At 43.5% G+C, this 16,763-nt stretch overlaps 1 protein-coding gene across 4 annotated transcripts in view; it reads left to right on the top strand.

Annotated features, from left to right (window-relative positions):
* LOC108412818 (spectrin beta chain, non-erythrocytic 4) overlaps nt 1-16,763 on the top strand; it is a 150,380-nt gene that overhangs the window by 7,511 nt on the left and 126,106 nt on the right. For all 4 annotated transcript variants that reach the window (XM_017685043.2, XM_017685042.2, XM_017685041.2 and 1 more), the window contains exons 2-4: nt 11,286-11,453; nt 11,999-12,150; nt 12,918-13,091. In XM_017685043.2, the coding sequence (XP_017540532.1) occupies nt 11,309-11,453; nt 11,999-12,150; nt 12,918-13,091 (471 nt within the window). In that variant the 5' untranslated portion in view covers nt 11,286-11,308. The remainder of the gene's footprint in view (nt 1-11,285; nt 11,454-11,998; nt 12,151-12,917; nt 13,092-16,763) is intronic.

Here is a 16,763-nt window from a genome sequence, read left to right as displayed (position 1 = left end):
CCCTCTGTTACCCAGAATGTAGTCATGTTTGGTGCTTCTTTAGTTTTAGCTCTGGAGCTACAAGGCTAATGTAGCTAATAAGTAATGGAAGACTAAACTCCACCAGTTACTGTAGTGCTAACTGAGTGCCTAAATCATCAAATGGTTGCTGTAATAATCAAAACATAATCCCAGTTGGACTTGTTAGGTACGGCTGTGTAAGAGTATGATATACTATTATAGGAGAATGCCACCTTTAAAAAAAAAAAAAAAATCCAGTATAATTAACTGGTTAAGATGTAAAGAGAGCGGCTCAGACTGGTTTGGTGTGAAACGCTCTGTTCTAGATAAACTTAATGAGTCAGAACTGTTCACAGTGGTGGGGATAGGAACCAGACGGCCCCCTCTAAAAGCTCCTCATAGAAAGTTCCTACATGAAATGGTTCTAAATTCACTGCCTGATGACTGAGACACTGTTTTATGATAGTTTAGAGAACTTAAACTCCATTCATGGTGGAGGGAGACATGCAGGGCGCTGTGCGGCAAAATGGTCCCCAAAGAAAACTGATTATTCCAGATTTTTCCACTATTTTCCATCATCAACATTCCATATAAACTCAGAAGACTCGTGTAGGTTCTCTGGTGGTTCTGGATGGTAAATAAAATGTCTGTATTGCTCTGATTGAGTGATTTTATTGTAGACACTGTATAATAAGGTTTAAGATTAAAAGCCTATTGCCTGCAGTTTGAGGTGTTAGACTAGTCTGTACATTATTATGGCGTGAAGACGTTGTAGTACAGCTGAAAGATGAAATAATGTTATGTCCTCTTTATGTAGTCCTGACCTTATGGTTTGTTTGATTTGTTTTATGTTTTGTTTGGTTTTGTTTTTTGTTTGGCTCGGTTTGATTTTGTATGTTTTGTCTGCTTTGGCTCGTTTAGTGTTTTTTTTATTTAATTTTTTGTTTTGTTTAGTTTTGTTTTCTTGTCTGTTTTGTTTGGCTTTGCATTTTTGTTTTGTTTGATTTAGTTTGTTTAGTTTAATTAATTTTGTTTAATTTCCTGTGTTTTGTTTGGTTTTGCATTTTCGTGTTTTGTTTGTTTAGTTTTGTTAATTCTGTTTTATTTTGTTGTGTTTTGTTTGGTTTAGTTTGTTTCATTTTGAAAGTTTTGTTTTATTTTCTTGTGTTTGGTTTTGTTTTTTTTTTTTTTAGTTTATTAATATTTTTTGTTGTTTTGTTTTATTTGGCTTTACATGTTCGTGTTTTGTTTGGTCAGTTTAGTTTTGTTAGTTTAGTTTATTGTGTTGTTTTGTTTGTTTTGACCCCTCCCGGTGACTGTGTGTGTGTTTGTATCAGGAGGACCGCCGGAGGAGGAGTCAGTTAATTCTGTAAGTGTGAACGCCTGGAGCTCAGAGTCGCTCTCACAGCTGTGTTTGTTTATCAGGAAGAAATTCGGCTTGTTCCTGCGGTCAGACTCTGTCATATCCATAGACAGCAGGTGCTCATGGGAGGTTCAGTGAAGGACAGGGTTCTACGCGCTAGATCTGCTGTCCATATCGTGATGCTGCAGTAAACCATCCACATGCTACATATTTACAGACTGATATGCGGATGAAATTTCTGATATAATACACTGAGATAGCTCAGTATTGTGTGTGGCCTCCGTGTGCCTGTATGACCTCCCTACAATGCCTGGGCATGCTCCTGATGAGGTGGCGGATGGTCACCTGAGGGATCTCCTCCCAGACCTGGACTAAAGCATCCGCCAACTGCTGGACAGTCTGTGGTGCGATGTGACGTTGGTGGATGGAGCGAGGCATGATGTCCCAGATGTGCTTCATCGGAACTGCTAACACACTCCAGCCACATGAGGTCTAGAATTGTCCTGCATTAGGAGGAACCCAGGGCCAACCGCACCAGCATATGGTCTCACAAGGGGTCTGAGGATCTCATCTCGGTACCTAATGGCAGTCAGGCTACCTCTGGCGAGCAAATTCCACCCCACACCATTACTGACCGACTGCCAAACCGGTCATGCTAAAGGATTTTCCAGGCAGCAGATCGCTCTCCACAGCGTCTCCAGACTCTGTCACGTCTGTCACATGTGCTCAGTGTGAACCTGCTTTCATCTGTGAAGAGCACAGGGCGCCAGTGGCGAATTTGCCAATCCTGGTGTTCTCTGGCAAATGCCAAGCGTCCTGCACGGTGATGGGCTGTGAGCACAACCCCCATCTGTGGACGTCGGGCCCTCATACCATCCTCATGGAGTCGGTTTCTAACTGTTTGTGCAGACACATGCACATTTGTGGCCTGCTGGAGGTCATTTTACAGGGCTCTGGCAGTGCTCCTCCTGAAAGCATAGGTACTGAGAAGTGGTCTGTGGTCCCCACCTGCAGAACCACTCCTTTATTGAGTGCGTCTTGATAATTGCCAATAATTTCCACCTGTTGTCTATTCCATTTGCACAACAGCTGTGAAATTGATTGTCAATCAGTGTTGCTTCCTAAGTGGACAGTTTGATTTCACAGAAGTTTGATTTACTTGGAGTTATATTGTGTTGTTTAAGTGTTCCCTTTATTTTTTTGAGCAGTGTATATTGGTTCGCTGGCTTGGTAAAAGTCAGCCCCCCTCTGACTGTTTGCTGCTGCTGCTCTCGTATCGGACCACCCAGGACCTAGTTTCAAATATTACAAACAGCTGAGAGAAATGAATAGTAATACCTTTTGACCAAATACAAAACAATTATTTACTAAACTAATTTACAAAGCATCATTAAAGAAAAATTCATTTGTGTAATAATTAATTAAATCAGTAATTTAAATTGAATTCAGAGCCATAAGCCAACTGTGTTTGCATAGACCTCCGCATTTAACCCATCCGTGCAGTGAGCACACTTGCCCGGAGCGGTGGGAAGCCCTATCTGCAGCACCAGGGGAGAAGTTGGGTGTCTTGATCAAGGGCACTTCAGTCATGTACTGTCAGCTCATGGGATTGAACCGGTGACCTTCCAGTCACGACTGCCCCCCAATTTGGACTGTGAGTGGAAAACGAACGACGATCAGTGGTGGGCCGCCCTGAAATCACTGAGCAAAACGCCAGGGGACCACTAGCTCTGCCATCAGTGGGCCGGCGATGGCCCACTCTACTCTTGCTATCAGGGTAGCTACAGTAGCCTTGTAGCTCTAGGGCTAAAACTAAAGAATGTCCAAACATGTCTTGGCTGATTTGATCGTTTTTGTAAATGTGATTTATTTTGTCCAAACTATCGCTTTAAAGGACCCCACAGTGCAATGGGCAGTAGAGTTTGGCTGTGTGGCGTGTAGAGTGCTGTGCTGGGCTGTGGGTGTGAAGCGTTCTAGCCTCCTGCTCTCCAGGACAGACAGCGTGATGATGATGAGGATGATGAAGCTGAGACTTGGCTGTGAAGCCTGAGGCTTTTCTCTGGTGTGGAAGGAACTGGAACACGCTGGAATGTGCTGAGCTGTTAAACATGAGCCTCATGCTTGGCTACGTTCACCCACCATCCAACCACAGGGCAGCTGGGAGGAAGAAAAATAGAGATAAAGGTGTTGATCACAGGGAGCAACACCATCACGATAACGGTGGCGTCACTGTTAAAGTATGCTTTTTCAAGGGTTCTTTAGTAAAAGGAGTGGTTCTAGTTAGAACCATGAGTTACATGTACAACCGTTTCATGCTTGAATGGTTCTTTGCATGGTGGAAAGGCTCTTTAGACTGATGGAGAACGTTTTTGCTTTATAGAACCTTTTTGAAAGTGGTTGCATTTTTCCATCACACTTCTGTTGTTTCAACCTTTTTTGGAACCATTCCCTTTAATAAGGAACTTTTAAAGAACCCCTTTAAAGAACCATACTTTTTAAGAGGGTAAAGCATGCTCCAGGCCAGGAGAACATATCGCTGCTGTTGGAATAAAACCTTGTGTCTCCAAAATGGTAACTTTACAGGAAAAACTCCACTTTTAATGTAAGTCAATTGAACCAGATGTCTTTCCACGTCATTTTGGGCCATTTCTTTTGGTCCAATTATCATGAAATTTACACACAATGTAAAGGGTAACAGGCGTTTTCAAATAATGACAAAAACTAAAAAAAACTACAAAAATGGAGATTTGAGGTTTTGTTCCGACAGCTGTGATATATCGGTGACCGAATGAAGATGATGCCATGGCTGAGCATAATTAAAGAATGGTGATCTGTTTTGGTTGTAATTAGAGAATTTTAGTGAGCTTTTTCACAACCCAGCTACTCCTGAACATACCGTTGTGTCCACTTTATGAGCTAAATAATGCTAATAAGCACTGACTGCTCTGCTTCAGGGGCCACATATTTTCTGACATATGCTCCAAATGTGGACAAGCTTGTATCTCCATTTTTTTACATTTTTCAGTTTTTGACATAATTTGAAAATACCTGTTACCCTTTACACTGTTTGTAAATTTCTGGATGAATGGACTGAAGGAAATGATGCAAAATTACTTGGAAAGATGTCTGGTTGCATTGACTTACATTAAAAGTAAAGTATGTTTTTCCTTCTCCTGTAAAGTCACCGTTTTGGAGATACAAGGTTTTGTTCTGACAGCAGCGATATTTAAAAACGAATTAAAATTTCTCATTTAATTTCGGACCCCAGCTGACAGCCCTACTGGGCTACTCAATATCGAACTCAATATATAACATGAGATAATATACATAACGTGATGTGATTGTACTGGTGATTCTGTTATTCGCGATATTACACATTGTTTACAATTTACACATTGTTATTACACAGTGTTTGAATAACGGCTCCCACTGAAATGAATGGCTTTATCAGCTCGAGTTGGTTCAGCTGGTTGATGAGCTTTTCTCCAGTTGACCAGCACTTTGAGCTTTAACGGTTTTGTTTAGATGGAATTCGATTTCTGGTTGAACTGCTGCTTTAAACGATGGCCTGGTTTTAGTGCAGCTCCTGTAATGTGATTATGAAACACTCTTGAGTCTGAAACGTCTCTGGTTGCCGATGATGAAGCTGTGAAGCTCCTTTGGGTTGATTTTTTATTTCTCCCCATCTCTCGGGCTGTGAGGCTCCACTGACAGTTTCCTTCATATCATCTCTTCTGAAACTGCTCCGTGCTGGAGTCTCTCTCTGTTTGTGTTATGACACATCAGATGATCATAAATCAGATGAGATTGGACCAAAGTGTGTTCTAAAATTGGATAACCTTTTTCTGCTTTTAACACAGAACAGTTTCACTGTGATTCATCACATTTATGCTCTGTGTACTGTAGATTTTGGACCAGAATGAAAAAATGAGGAATAATCAGGAATATACTGATGGAAACTTACCATACGGTGCTGTACTGGACGCAAAAGCATTTTACAGTTTCCGGATACTCGTTGGGGTTTCTGGGCACTTAAATATTAATCCTCAATACCAGACAATATTTACATTACATGACTAGAAAAATGCGTTTTCTGAAGAAAGTACAGGGTGATGGTGCAGCTTAAGCAATTCCCAAGTAGTTATCAGGGTGTTGCCCTGTTATTTTAAGTGGTTTCATTTGGTTGCTAGGCAGTTACTAAGTGGTTGCTGTGGTAACCATGGTGGTTGCTAGGGTGTTGCTAAGTGTTTGTAGTTGTATTCCAAGTGGTAAGATGTTGCTAGGTGGTTGCTATGGTACACAGGGTCATTGCTAGGTGGTTGCTGTGGTAATCCAGGTGGTTGCTGTCTTCGCAGTGCACAATCACTTTCCATCCATCGTTATTCGCTTATCCAAGTCCGGGTCACAGCAGCCTACACAAAGAGTATTACTGCAGATGCCGCACCGATCCACCAGTAAACCTATCGCTCCATCCTTCCTTCACTCGTGAAGAAAATCCAGAGATATTTAAACTCCTCCACTTGGGGCAGGAATTCACTCCCAATCTGGACAGAGCATTCCACCCTTTTCCAACTGAGGACCATGGTCTCAGATTTAGAGGTGATGATTTTCATCCCAGCCGCTTAACACTTTGCTGCAAACTGGTCCAGAGAAAGCTGGAGGTCCCAGCCTGATGACACCAACAGGACCACATCATCCGCAAAAAGCAGACATGAAATCCTGAGGCCACCATACCAGACACCCTCTGCCACTTGGCTGTTCTGAGAAATTCTGTCCATAAAAGTTATGAACAGAATCGGTGACAGCAGACAGCTCTGGAGTACAACCCTAACTGGAAACCAATCTGAGGTACTGCCAGCTATACGAATCAAGCTCCTGCTCCGTTTCTACAGGGACTGAATGGCCCATAACAATGAGCCCCTCACCCCATACTCCCAGAGCACTCCTCACAGGATCCCCCGAGGGACACAGTCGAATGCCTTCTCCAAATCCACAAAACACATGTGGACTGGTTGGGTGAACTCCCATGCACCCTCCAGGACCCTGGTGAGGATAAAAAGCTGGTCCAGTGTTCCACGACCAGGGTGAAACCCGCATTGTTCCTCTTGTAGCTGAGATTTGACTATCAGTTGGACTCTCTTCTCCAGTACCCCTACATAGACCTTACTGAGTAGGCTGAGAAGTGTGATCCCCGACAGTTGGAACACACCCTCCAGTCCCCTTTCTTAAAAAGAGGGACCACCACCCCAGTCTCCCATTCCAGGGGGACGGACCCTTGCTCGGATCTCCAAGCTCTGCCTCCTCTAGGGAAGGATCGTTGGTGGGATTGAGAAAATCCTTGAAGTATTTCTTCCACCATCCAATGACGTCCCCTGTCAAAGTCAGCAGCCCCCCAGCCCCACTGTATACAATGTTGTTACCTCTCCTGAGGTGCCTGACAGTTTGCCAGAACCTTCTTGGTGCCTGTCCATAGTCTTTCTCTGTGGCCTCACCAAAGTCCTCCCACACCCGAGTTTTTGACTCAGCAACCGCAGAAGCCGTGACCCACTTGGCCCTTCGGTGTTCATCTTTTGCCTCCAAAGTCCCAAAAGCCAACCAGGCCTGATAGAACTCTTTCTTCAGCTTGACTGCTTCCTTTACCCGAGGTGTCCACCAACAGATTTGGGGATTGCCGCCATGACAGGCACCTACAGCATCAACATTGGAGGCACGGAGGCATCGACATCGACAACCACAGCATCGACAAGGGAGGCACGGAACAGGCCCACTCGGACTCGATGTTACCGGCTTCCCACGGTATGTGCTTGAAGCTTTGTTGGATGTGGGAGTTGAAGATCTTCTGGTAGGTTCCTCTGCCAGAAGTTCCCAACAAACCCTCACAACACATTTGGGTCTGCCTGGTCTGATCCAACTCACCACTAGGTGGTGATCGGTTGACAGCTCCGCTCCTCTCTTCACCCAGGTGTCCAAAACACATGGTCACAAATCCGATGACAGAACCTCGAAGTCAGTCAACGAACTGTGGCCTAAGGTGTCCTGATGCCATGTGCCTTTATGCACACCTTTGTGTTTGAACATGGTGTTTGTTATGGACAGACTGTGGCGAGCACAGAACTCCAATAACAAAACACCACTCGGGTTCAGATCAGAGAGGCCGTTCCTCCCGATAAAGCCCTTTCAGGTCTCACTGTCATTGCCTACGTGAGTGTTGAAGTCACCCAGCAAGACAATGGAGTCCCCACAGGGGGCACTTTCCAGTACCCCCTCCAGGGTCTCCAAGAAGGCCGGGTACTCCGAACTACGTAACCCTAATCCAGGCGAGGGAAACTGGGTCGTGATGGTCTCCGTCATATGGGGTTTTTGGATCACCTTTTTTCTGGCCCATCAACTAGGACCTGTTTGCCTTGGGAGACCCTACCATGAGCTTTCAGCATAGCTCCTAGGATCATGAAGGCACGCAAACCTCTCCACCACGGTAAGGTGGTGATCCAAGGAGATCCAATTATGTCAGGTAAGGAGACAGATGTGATGTAACATTTGTTCAATTATGTCAGATAAGACAGATGTGCTGTAAGGTTGAGTCAGATATGGAGACAGATGTGCAGTAAGGTTGAGTCAGATATGGAGACAGATGTGCAGTAATGTTGTGTCAGATATGGAGACAGATGTGTTGTATGCAAAAGTGAAAGTGTACTATATGTTAAATTAACGCATCCTGTAGTGAGAACACACTTCTGCATGTTTATTTACTGAATTTAACACATTCGGGAACAATAATGCCACATAAAATATGGCTTCTGCAAAATTATGACTACTTTTAGTTATATCCAAGTTTCATCACATATGCGTGTGTGTGTGTGTGTGTGTGTGTGTGTGTGTGTATGTGTGTGTGTGTGTATGTAATGTATATGTATGTATTTTCCCAGTAGATAGAAATTGGGCACTAAAATGCGCAGACCATGTTATCTGTGTACCGTGTATGGTATATGTGCTGCATATGCGGTATATGTGCTGTATATGTGGTATATACTGTATATGCTGTATATGGTGTATATGCTGTATGTGGCCTATATGCTGTATATGTGGTATATGGTGTATGTGCTGTATATGGTGTATATTCTGTATGTGCTGTATATGGTGTATATGCTGTATATGCTCTGTTTAATGTAGCTCAGTCACAGTATGTGCTACATTAGTTGTGAATGGGTTAAAAACATCAAATCAGAACTAATTGTTAATAACGTAAATAATGTAAACAAAAAACTGTCTTTTGTTTCCACTAATTTGATTTTCTGATGTGTTGTAGCTTTCACTCCTGACGCTGATTCGCGGTGCAGTACCACAGTTCACACTGCTTCTATTGTGTGTATGTTCATTAGAGTATTTTCCTCCTGCAGCCCAGAATGCAGTGTTTGTGTTGGTGGTGTTTCGGAGGGGCACGTCTGTGTGGTGGGGGATGGGTGCTGGAGTATTTTGGATTTTGGGGGCAGGGTACGTGCACTTTTCTCTCATCACAGTGATCAGAAAAATGAGTGAGGAGAAGAAAAGCGCTCGTTCAGGATGAGGAACAGTGAGGGAAGCACGAGGCGTCAGGCTGGTGGAAATCATCGGTTTTAGATTTTCCTTATTACAGCAATTACCCCCAATTAGCTTTTTACACTATTTGCTGTGAAAATAATTGTTAACTAGTGAGTTTTTTCATTGCTTTTATTTCAGTGAGATGTATAAATATTTGATATTCACCCTCTTATTTAGACAATGTTACAAGTTTTAATTGACAACACAAAGAAAAGATATTTAATATTTTACCTCATCAACTATGTAAATATACTCTAATTGCCTGTAGCACATTCCAAAAAATTTGGGACAGGGTCTGTATAAGACTGGGAAGTTTATGGAATGTTCAGAACGGCCTGTTCTGGAACTTTTCACGGGTAAAACGATTAACAGCTGACAAGTGACTCCGTCATGATTGGGCAACATTCATGAAAGGGTCATTTTTTCTCAACACATGATTGCAACGAATTTCGGGATTTCAGCATCTATAGTAATTATTAAAGATTCCGAGAATCCAGGGAAATCTCTATGCGTAAAGGAAAAGGCTATTAACCACAGCTGAATGCTTGTGACCTCTGACCAATCAAAGACAGCACTCCATTAAAAATCAACTAATTCTGTAAAAAGTACAACCACATGGGTTTAGAAATACTTTTAGAAAAGCTATGACGTTAAACACAGTTTGTTGCTGCATCTGTAAATGCAATTTTAGACTCTATAACACAAAAGAGAGTCCATGTATCATCAACATCGAGAAACACCACCGACTTCTCTGGGCAGAAGCTCGTCTGAAATGGACTGGTTCAAAGTGAAAATGTACATCGTGGTCTGACAAGAAAACCGTGCAGATTGTTTTTAGAAATAATGGACGTTGGCAGCACTGCCACCAACTGTTTGAGGCAGATTCTCAAACGATGCCTCACAAAGAGCAGCAAGCATAACTTAAATTAACGGCTGCTGACTCTGGATTTTCAGAGCTCTGAGCTTATAGATGATAGATAACAGTTTGACTGATATCACCTGGAATGCACAATAAAAAAGCATGTTTTTGAAATTTTGTTAAAATGGAGATATCTGTTTATGCAAATGAGCTGTTCATATCTACACATGATGTTTGTTTTAGTTACCTTCGCTATGAAAACGCTGATTTATATATGTGTCTTATATATTGACTAAAATTTGTAGTATTTTCTGTATAGATCAAAGCCTCATAGTGGTTAGCTGAATTATGAAAACTGCTGTTTTTAATATTTAACGCATGTAAATGTGGCTTTGGAAACCAAAGTTGCAGTGTGACGCTATTGGCACATAAATCGCCATAAACCCACACCAGAAGAAGCTCCTGAATGCACGATTTTGTTGTAACATCTATTATAAAGACAGTTTTTTTCAAGTAGTTTTCAAAAGATTTAATGTAACAGGTAATGTTATACCCGATAATCATGATATTTGTGCTAATTATTATTAAACATCACTCAAGCTTAGATTAAAATCCACCATCTATCAATGTTGGGGGGCAGGTGTTAGTGGTGAACTTGCATTAATACCGAGGGACAGTTAGGGGCGTTAGTAGTAGAAATATTAAATATCTTGTCTTTGTACTGTTTCTAGCTGAATGCAGGTGAAGGATGTGCAAATCACAGCTGTCGCTATTTATTTACATTTTCCTACTATAAGTTACACTAAGTTGTCAGTATAATGAATGTGAACATCAGCGACCCTGTAGATATTTAAGTCAGTACTTCAAATGTGAGGGTCATATATATGTGTGAGCCTTACATCGACATATAAACACACTATTCACTCCTCAGCCCATAATTTACGCTCAGGCCCTCTCTCTGCTGGAGGAAGTGGAAGGTAAGTGTGACCCAGTTGTGCTGCGAGTGGGTAAAAGACTTTCCCCCCTCAGACTGTACATCAGAGAAAGTGGGGCAGTGAGGGCATCTAGTTTGACTGTGAAGTCCTGAACGAGGCCAGCGTTTAATGTGCTTTAATGAAAGGTGTAAACTCACCTACGTGTTCGGTTCATATTTCTATCAGATCTTTATTCAGAAATGCAGCAATAATTCATTTTTACATGACCATTTTCCAGTGGGGCAGTTGAGGAGGTACCACAAACTGAATGGTGGGGCTAAACTGCTGTAGGCTGAATGGGTGGTGCTAAAACTCTGTAGACTGAATAGGTGGGGCTGAACTGCTATTGGCTGAATGTGTGCGGCTAAACTGCTGTAGACTGAATGGGTGGGGTTAAACTGCTGTAGGCTGAATGGGTGGGGCTAAAACTCTGTAGACGGAATGGGTGGGGCTAAACTGCTGTAGACTGAATGGGTGGGCCTCTGGACTGAATGCTGTTTGTTGTGTACAGGCTGGTTTGGGGAAGCAGGCGCGATGGCCAGTGCCTCCACTGACCTGGACAACGCTGAGGCCCAGAGACAACTAAACAACAACAACCGGCCCACCAGCACAGGATTCTGGGAAACAGAGACCACCAGCTCCAAACTCTTTGAGTGCTCTCGCATTAAAGCACTAGCAGGTATGAAGAGAAATACACACAGACACATGTTCTCTGGCCACATTCTCAGAAACCCCTCTCTTATAGCTCCACCTTGCTTGTGTACAGTTAAAGACTGGAGCTCATCTGTTGATGTATAGATTGTGTTAGTCATCCTTTAGTCCTTCATTAGTGGTCTTGTCTGGATATTTTTGGGGGGGTGTTTAATAAAGTGGGCAGGGAATGGCAAAAGAAGGTAGGTATTTCTAATGAAGTGTCCAGTGAATAAGAGTAGGAGGTAGCTGTTTTTAATAAAGTTGCCAGTTATTGGAAGTACAAGGTTGATGTTTCTAATAAAGTGGCCAGTTAGTGAAAATACAAGGTAGGTGTTTCAAATAATGTGGCCAGTTAGTGTAAATAGAAGGTCAGTGTTTCTAATAAAGTGGCCAGTCACAGGAAGGACAAGGTAGGTGTTTCTAATAAAGTGGCCAGTGAGTGGAATTACACCCTATAACCTGCATTCTGCAGTGTTTGTGCATCTATGCATAACAGATATCTGATATATTTTCTTCCTGTCTGTTCTCCAGATGAGAGAGATGCAGTCCAGAAGAAAACATTCACTAAGTGGGTGAACGCTCACCTGGCCCGTGTGTCCTGTCGCATCTCTGACCTTTACAACGACCTGAGGGACGGCTACATGCTCACCAGGCTGCTGGAGGTTCTCTCTGGAGAATTGCTGGTCAGTTATAGCTGTTTTTACTCATATAAACATGGCATGGAGGACTAAAAAGTGAAAGGTGAAAATAGCATACAATATACCGTATTCCCTTTTACTCTAAGTATAGTCAATCTGCTTAGACTTGATTATATGGTTTCTGCTATTGTGAGACGCACAATATATAAACATGGATTAAAGTACAGACAAAATTCAATCTTCAGTACGGCTGCTACTGTATCCAGCTATGCTCACATACTTCACGGGGTGTTTATAGGCAACAGCAGGATTGTTGCTTTTGATTATGTTAGGAATGGTAGTTTAGTGATTATAATGATGATCACTAAGTCATTATAGTGATTATTACCACTAAATGTTGCTTGATGATGACCTGCAGATAATGTGTATCATTCAAATTAGGTTTAATCACTAAGCCGATTTATCAATAATGCATTTATTGTTTTTTCGTTGAGTAATTAAGACAGTCCTGGATTACAGTGTGCAGTACAGTATCAGAAATCACAGTCTATTAGAGATTACTGAACACATTGTTTGAGGTAAGATTAGGGTTAGTGTTAGAGTTAGTATTAGGGTTAGTATTGATTTAGGTATGCATTTAGCGCCAAGCTAATTGGTAGGGTGTACACATTGTTAGCTGCTTTAGCCTTATAGCACCTTATAAGAACCTAAAGAAAGAAACTTAAGACGGTAAATGTTTCTTGGCTGATTGAGTACATTTGTTTTCAGAACTATTGCTTTAAGTTGCCTCCCTTTATTTTTTTCATTCTAAGCCTCGTCCAACACGAGGCCGCATGCGGATCCACTGCCTGGAGAACGTTGATAAGGCTCTGCAGTTCCTCAAAGAGCAGAGGGTTCATCTGGAGAACGTTGGGTCGCATGATATTGTCGACGGCAACCACCGCCTCACCCTCGGCCTCATCTGGACCATCATCCTGCGCTTCCAGGTACGAGCACATTACCAAATTCAGCTCAACATCATCAAGGATAAGGTTAGGATTAGAACCGCTGTAGGGTCAGGTTGGGGCTTGAGTTGAGGTTAGTGTTAAAGCTGCGCTCTGTTATGCTCTATTTGTATTGCTATTGTTGTGTTGCTGTTTTATTATCGGGTCTGAACCAGAGGAGGACGGGTTCTCCTTTTGAGTCTTGGTTCCTCTCAAGCTTTCCTCCTTTTGCTTTTAGGGTTTTAGAGTTTTTCTTACCATTGGCGATGCTCACTGGGGCTTGGACCTGGGTTCTCTGTAAAGCTGCTTAGTGAAAACATCTGTTATAAAAAGTCACCATGTAAATAAATTTTGACTCGTACGTTTTGGAGATTTGGTGACATCTCTGGTTGAAATGTGTAATGGCACGCACCTGAGGAGATCTGATGACCTTTTTCACATTTCCGTGTTTTTTCTTTGGAAGTTCTTGTTTCAGGGTTACGCTGCTTCCGCCACAACATTAATAACAACGACTGTCGAGTCCAAGAATAAGAGCTTTTGCAGTGTACCCAAGTGCTTCAGCTTGAGCAATCAGTTTTGATGGCTTCTCAGTTGATGATGAGCAGAGAAAAACGGGTTTGTGCAATAAACTTCGTCATACGGAGGACTAGAACCTTATGCATTTTACTGCCACTGACTAACGTTAAACTGAAGGCAGTTCCTGCTTTAAAGAGTGACTACACCCAACTCTTTTCAGGTGACTCCACCCCCAGCAAAACTTTGAAAAATTCCCTGAAATGGGTGGGGCATGCTGGGAGGGGCACTGCAGTGGTGTACAGATTTGGAGATGGGGCTGTGAGGGCAACTGGGTGGGCTGGGCTGCTGTGTTTTTAGAGGTAGCGTACGTTAGTTTTAGAAAATATGAAGAGAGACAGAACCATCCCCGTCTTCACCGAGGGATGGTGTCTCTGATCAGGCAGTGCGTCTTGAGCCTGAACAGTATGAGCTGCTGACTCAAGACACCGAAGAGTCAACATAGTGCCAGAACATTCCCTAAAACCACGACAGCTTGCTTCTGATGATCTCTTCAGCAGGTCCGTAATCGATATAACCTGCATCATGACTTCTTATATGCCCTGAATTCCGAATGATTAAAGTGGATTTCTTTAAACTCTGTCCAAGTTTCATTGAGTTTGACATCAAGGTTGCAGTCTGCATCACCACTCAGCTAGGGTTGTGGCTGCAGTGGCCTTAAATCCTTGCTGTCCACGGCACTTATTGATGTTGCATCCGATTCGGTTCTCGCTCAAATCCACGTTCCCCTTCATAGATAGAACCCTCAGCGCCGCACGCACTGCGCAAAAATCAATGCCAAGCAGTGCTGGAACTGCGGAAAGCATGAAAAATCAGAGAAAGGCTATGTGGATGAAAGGTTGACACAGTCGCTAACAGCAGCCATTTAACGTTAATCTTTCCTGAACCATTTCACTTCTGTAGTTCCAGTGTTGCTGATCCATTGATTGCCGTGCACCCGAGGGTCCGAGTTGTGAAGGGAAACGTGAATTGGATGCAAAGCTGGAAGCTTTATGGAGACTCGCAGGAATCCTCAGTTAATCGGCCCGACGTCTTTATTCCAGACTAGCGTAGGTTGACTGGGTTATTTACAGTCAGTACAGTGGTTGGTTCTCTTCTCACTCTCGGCTCCTGTGCTGTTATTTATAAGAGTGGCATGAGTGGGGCGTCATCAGGGGGCAGTAACGTTGACTGACTGATTTGCATACTGTGAGGTGTCTTAATACTTTGGTCTGTGCCTCTAGTGGAGTTGAACCAAAGGGGGTGCTGCAGAGGCGGAACTGACCACGATAAAAATGATATTTTTACAATTTGGAAAAGTGTGTTTACATTATAAGCAAAGCTGGTATAATTTATTAATCTTATTGTGTGTGTGTGAGTGTGAGTGAGTGTGTGAGTGTGTTTACCTTTTTTTATCTACTTTTTTCTTTGCATGAGCTGCTGCATTGTGCGTGAGTCTGTGCGTGAGCTGCTTGTGGTTGTATGTGCTGGGGTTCATGTTTGATATGGATGAAGGTTTGGATGGTAGATGTTTTTAACTCTGCTGGAGTTATTTGATCTCCAGCCGTCATTCTGTCTCCTGCTGTGTGTGTGTGTGTGTGTGTGTGTGTGTGGCAGTGTAGCCCTGGTCATCGTGTGGTCAGATCTGAAACAGGAACATGTCATAAGAAAACCTTGTAACTCCAGCTGCCTTTTACTTTGTGTGAACATTTCATGAACAGACCAGCAGCACAAATCAACGTTATGTCACACCAGCAAAGCAGTTCTGAGTGGAAAAAGCCAGTAATTACGTGCAGATTCACTTCCAAATGGGTTTATTGAACATTCCTAACGTAGGCCCCTTTCCACTGCGGAGCCAAACAGAGACAGAGACAGAGTTCTGAGTGCAGAGGATGACGGTTCCAGTGGCTTTCCCACACAGTTCGACATGAAGTGCTTTCTGCCGCAGCATCCGGCTGCGTTATTTCCAAATAAATCTTTTGTTCACTCACACGGACGCCAAAGCAGTGCTCGATTTTAATTCCACCACTCAGTAAATATCAAAGCTTCAACCTCACACTAATCTCTAATTGATAAATGGCACTGATCACTAGGCTGGAGTAGCTGGTTAACACTAGCTTCGCTAGCATGCTGCCAGTTCTGCTCACCACAGGACGGGTTTGATTCCAAATGACACCGCTTTACTGACACAGAGTCAGATGGAAGTCTAGAGGAAGTGAAGTTGAGCGGCTGGTCTTGAGAAATTAAACCTGTTCTGTGGTGTTTGGAGCTGAACCATCCTAGCTAAGCTAACGCTTGCTGGCTCCTCTCTAACATAGCTAAACAGATCCAAATCATCCAGTGCAGGTCGGCCTGAGCTCTGGTGCTCTGCTGTCACAAGTATAGACAATAAAAACGTATTTTAGTGAGAGCGAAGTCACGTGATCGCTGTTAGAGTGAATTGAACCTGTTCTGGAGTGTTGTAAACAGGAGAGAGAGGGTGGGGGAAGTGAGAGAGCTAAAGGGAAAAGGAAGAGTGAGGAAGAGGGAGAGAGAGAGAGAGAGAGAGAGAGAGAGAGAGAGAGAGAGAGAGAGAGAGAGAGAGAGAGAGAGAGAGAGAGAGACACACAGAGTGAAGGGGAGAGAGAGAGAGAGAGAGAGAGAGAGAGAGAGAGAGAGAGAGAGACACACAGAGTGAAGGGGAGAGAGAGGGGAGAGAAGGAGAGAGAGACAGAGGGAAGGGGAGAGAGAGAGATGGAGGGAAGGGGAGAGAGAGGAAGAGGGAGGGAGAGAGAGAGAGAGATGGAGGGAAGGAGAGAGAGAGGGAGAGAGAGAGAGACACACAGAGTGAAGGGGAGAGAGAGGGGAGAGAAGGAGAGAGAGACAGAGGGAAGGGGAGAGAGAGAGATGGAGGGAAGGGGAGAGAGAGGAAGAGGGAGGGAGAGAGAGAGAGAGATGGAGGGAAGGAGAGAGAGAGGGAGAGAGAGAGAGACACAGAGGGAAGGGGAGAGAGAGGGGAGAGAAGGAGAAAGAGAGACAGAGGGAAGGGGGGAGAGAGAGAGACAGAGGGAAGGGGAGAGAGAGAGATGGAGGGAAGGGGAAAGAGAGAGAGAGAGAGAGAGATACAGAGTGAAGGGGAGAGAG

Source organism: Pygocentrus nattereri, chromosome 7 (assembly GCF_015220715.1).
Source record: "Pygocentrus nattereri isolate fPygNat1 chromosome 7, fPygNat1.pri, whole genome shotgun sequence".
In the NCBI taxonomy this organism is placed as follows: domain Eukaryota; kingdom Metazoa; phylum Chordata; class Actinopteri; order Characiformes; family Serrasalmidae; genus Pygocentrus; species Pygocentrus nattereri.
Note: the sequence above shows the minus strand (reverse complement) of the source record. Positions and strands in the feature narration are given on the sequence as shown.